The following is a 3,783-nucleotide window of genomic DNA, read 5'->3' on the forward strand; positions in this document are numbered from 1 at the left end:
CGTTCCACACTCTGATCCTCTCCGTGGAGTTATAGATCCTCATATAGGCGTTACTAATGATATTGATCAGGACCGGGAGGATATTGTGGGCTCTGGGGTTCCCGATTATTTTGTATCCATAACCCTGAAAATAAAAGCAGAAAAAGTGATACAAAATAAATGATACACAGATTGGTTTTGGATTCATACACATGTCCTAACCAGCCGCCTGATGGGCTCCAGTACCGGCATTATGGTTTTGGACTCACATGTGCCGTCCTAACCAGCCGCCTAAATGGTTCAAGTACCGGCATTGGACCGGTCAAGGCAAATCCAAAGAGACTTATTCCATCATTTCATGAATTCTCACCCTATAAGATCAGATGTAAAGTGTACACAAAGCCAAACAATGTGTTTACTTTAAGGGTGATTATAGTGGAGTGCTATCATAGCATATAATATATATTTAAAATAAGCTAAAACAAAAATGTTTTAATGCTGGATCCAGTTTAAAATGTCTATTTCGATATAAACTATATGGCCAAAAGTATGTGAATCCCTTCCAATCACTGAGTTCAGGTGTCTCCAGTGAGGGTTTTGTTAGTACTACATCATACAAAGACATTGTAGACAATTGTGATCTTCCAAGCTTGTGGTAAAAGTATGGTGAAGACCCTTTTCTGTTCCACCATGACTGTCCCGTGTGTAAAAAGCCATCTCCATAAAGACATGGTGTGACCAGTTTGGTGAAGACCCTTTTCTGTTCCACCATGACTGTCCCCTGTGTACAAAGCCAGCTCCATAAAGACATGGTGTGACCAGTTTGGTGAAGACCCTTTTCTGTTCCCCCATGACTGTCCCCCTGTGTACAAAACCATCTACATAAAGAAATGGTGTGAGCCGTTTGGTGAAGACCTTTTTTCTGGTCCACTATGACTGTGCCCTGAATACATAGCCAGCTCCATAAAGACATGGTGTGACCAGTTGGGTGAAGACCCTTTTCTGTTCCACCATGACTGTCCCCCGTGTACAAAGCCAGCTCCATAAAGACATGGTGTGACCAGTTGGGTGAAGACCCTTTTCTGTTCCACCATGACTGTCCCCTGTGTACAAAGCCAGCTCCATAAAGACATGGTGTGATAAGTTTGGTGAAGACCCTTTTCTGTTCCACCATGACTGTCCCGTGTACAAAGCCAGCTCCATAGAGACATGGTGTGACCAGTCTGGTGAAGACCCTTTTCTGTTCCACCATGACTGTCCCCTGTGTACAGAGCCAGCTCCATAAAGACATGGTGTGACCAGTTTGGTGAAGACCCTTTTCTGGTCCACCATGCCTGTACATATAACCAGAGACTCATCTTGGTGGGTTATGTTTGGTATGCTTAGCGGTAGAGAAATGTTGCTTTGTAAGAACGTTTCATTACCTCATTGCCACCGGTGACCTCTATAGCGCCGTTGTAGGCTGTAGTGTTCTCGTCATAAGGACCGTCCACAACATCCACAGTGATATCTTGAGCCATGATACCACGAACAACATTTTCAATGGGGAGACCTGTGTGGGGACATTGCTGTAAGTTACCATTATGGAAGTGTTATGGTCAAAAGGAATTTTAGTGACGTGCAAATTACAAAAACATTCTCAGGATGAATCCTTTGGATGGAAATGTGTTTTTGTTTTCTCATTAGTAACCATTCTTGCTAAATTTGTATGTCTATAACACGGCGTTATTGTGCATAGACCTCTGAGGGATACTCGTAATGGTTATTGTAATGTTAGCTAATAGTAATTAATTCATGAAAACAAATTATTGATTGTAAGAATGGTAACGTTAATGAACGGACTGATTGGTGGGATTTCTAAACGCCAGAAATGTAATAAACACAGATTTGAAAATTGTCAATATTTGATATAAATTTTTTTTGTACCGGATTAGTTTTCATCTCTTTAAATTTCAACAAACCATTTGAAATACATTTATAACAGGTAGAGTTTATTTTGGCTGAAGAGACTTTGTATCTGTTATGAAATGTCTCTTTGCGTGCACTGTGTGTGTTTGGTTGCACAGTGCAGTGTACATTCCCGGCATCTATAAATGAGACAATGGAACTGAGTGATGGGATAATGTAACTACAGCATGTAAGTGTTGGAGTTACATCATCAGTGGCCCACCAATGGTGGAAGAAAGAAAGAAGATGGCAGACCAGAAGAAGATTGGCAGTGGTGGTAGATGGGGCAATGAGATGGAGCGTGGACCTTGCATTGCTGGAGGAGACCAATGAGACAATGGAACTGAGTGATGGGATAACGTAACTACAGCATGTAAGTGTTGGAGTTACATCATCAGTGGCCCACCAATGGTGGAAGAAAGAAAGAAGATGGCAGACTAAAAGAAGATAGGCAGTGGTGGTAGATGGGGCGATGAAATGGAGCGTGGACCTCACATAGCTGGAGGAGGCCAATGAGACAATGGAACTGAGTGACGGGATAATGTAACTACAGCATGTAAGTGTTGGAGTTACATCATCAGTGGCCCACCAATGGTGGAAGAAAGAAAGAAGATGGCAGACCAGAAGAAGATTGGCAGTGGTGGTAGATGGAGCGATGAGATGGAGCGTGGACCTCGCATAGCTGGAGGAGGCCAATCTAAGACGGATATAACATCCAGCTATGTTGTGCATACTTTCACATTATGGTAAATGTTCCGGGAACCCGCCGCGGCTTTAGTTCTGCCTCGAAACTTTCACTGAGAATGTTTTTAATTTTCCAAATGAATTTTTCAGCATAAATTTTTGAACATTGAAAGTGATGGTCTGTTATTTGTTTTTTACCGGTGTTGTTGACGAGCAGAAGATTGGTGAAGTACTTGTGGGGCCGATCTCCGGATCTTCGGAAGTAAAGGTTTGGAGTCAGCTCCCATGTGTGCATGGACTCGAAAATGTTAATAATTATGGCGCTGACAATCAGGGGAATGATGAACAGCACCAGCAGAAGAAGTCTGAAATTCAATATAACATGTTACATGCATACTGGATTGTAGACAACTGCACAGAGTCTTCGATTTTCATTCCCATGTTGCATCTGAACAAATCTTTGCTGATCCATATGGTTGGCAGTAACTTGCTGCGTGAAGACTAAAACTCCAAACTCCACCCACCTGACAACATAAAGGCATGGATTTGTGCATGACCACCCCCCCTCCCCCCCCCAAATGAACAAGTTCAGGTGTTTCCAGTAAAGGGTCTTGTTATTTATACAACATACAAAGACATTGTAGAAGGTTGTGCTCTTCCATCCAAGGTGAAGACCCTTTCCTGTTCCACCATGACTGTCCCCTGTGTACAAAGCCAGCTCCATAAAGACATGGTGTGACCAGTTTGGTGAAGACCCTTTTCTGTTCCACCATGACTGTCCCCTGTGTACAAAGCCAGCTCCATAAAGACATGGTGTGACTAGTTTGGTGTTGAGGAACTTGACTGTTCTGCCCAGAGCCCTGACCTCATCCCTACTGAACTCCTTAGGGATGAATTGAAATGCCAATTTTGAACCAGTCTTCTCAACCAACATCAGTACCTGACTACACAAATGGGCATCATTTCCCACAGACACCCTCCAAGTCCTTGTAGAAAGCCTTCCCAGATGAGTGGAGGATACTATAGCTGCAAAGGGAGGCAACTTTATATTAATGGCCATGATTTTGGAAAAGGATGTCCAACAAGCTCATATGAGTGTGTTTGTCAGGTGTCCACAGAATTTTGCCATTATAGTGTAAACAAACTCCATCCCCCCCCCCCCCCCCTTACACC

The 3,783-nt window shown here is 43.1% G+C and overlaps 1 protein-coding gene across 1 annotated transcript in view; it reads right to left on the minus strand.

The window, feature by feature from the left end:
* The window catches only part of LOC108797445 (ATP-binding cassette sub-family A member 10-like), a 47,318-nt gene that overhangs the window by 20,008 nt on the left and 23,527 nt on the right, over positions 1 to 3,783 (minus strand). Inside the window, exons 20-22 of the mRNA XM_018569038.1 lie at positions 2,809 to 2,975; positions 1,404 to 1,531; positions 5 to 124 (exon numbers count right to left, since the gene is read on the minus strand). Coding sequence (XP_018424540.1) covers positions 5 to 124; positions 1,404 to 1,531; positions 2,809 to 2,975 — 415 coding nt within the window. The remainder of the gene's footprint in view (positions 1 to 4; positions 125 to 1,403; positions 1,532 to 2,808; positions 2,976 to 3,783) is intronic.

This window comes from Nanorana parkeri, unplaced genomic scaffold, assembly GCF_000935625.1.
Source record: "Nanorana parkeri isolate BGI_ZX_2015 unplaced genomic scaffold, ASM93562v1 scaffold1279, whole genome shotgun sequence".
NCBI classification, from domain to species: domain Eukaryota; kingdom Metazoa; phylum Chordata; class Amphibia; order Anura; family Dicroglossidae; genus Nanorana; species Nanorana parkeri.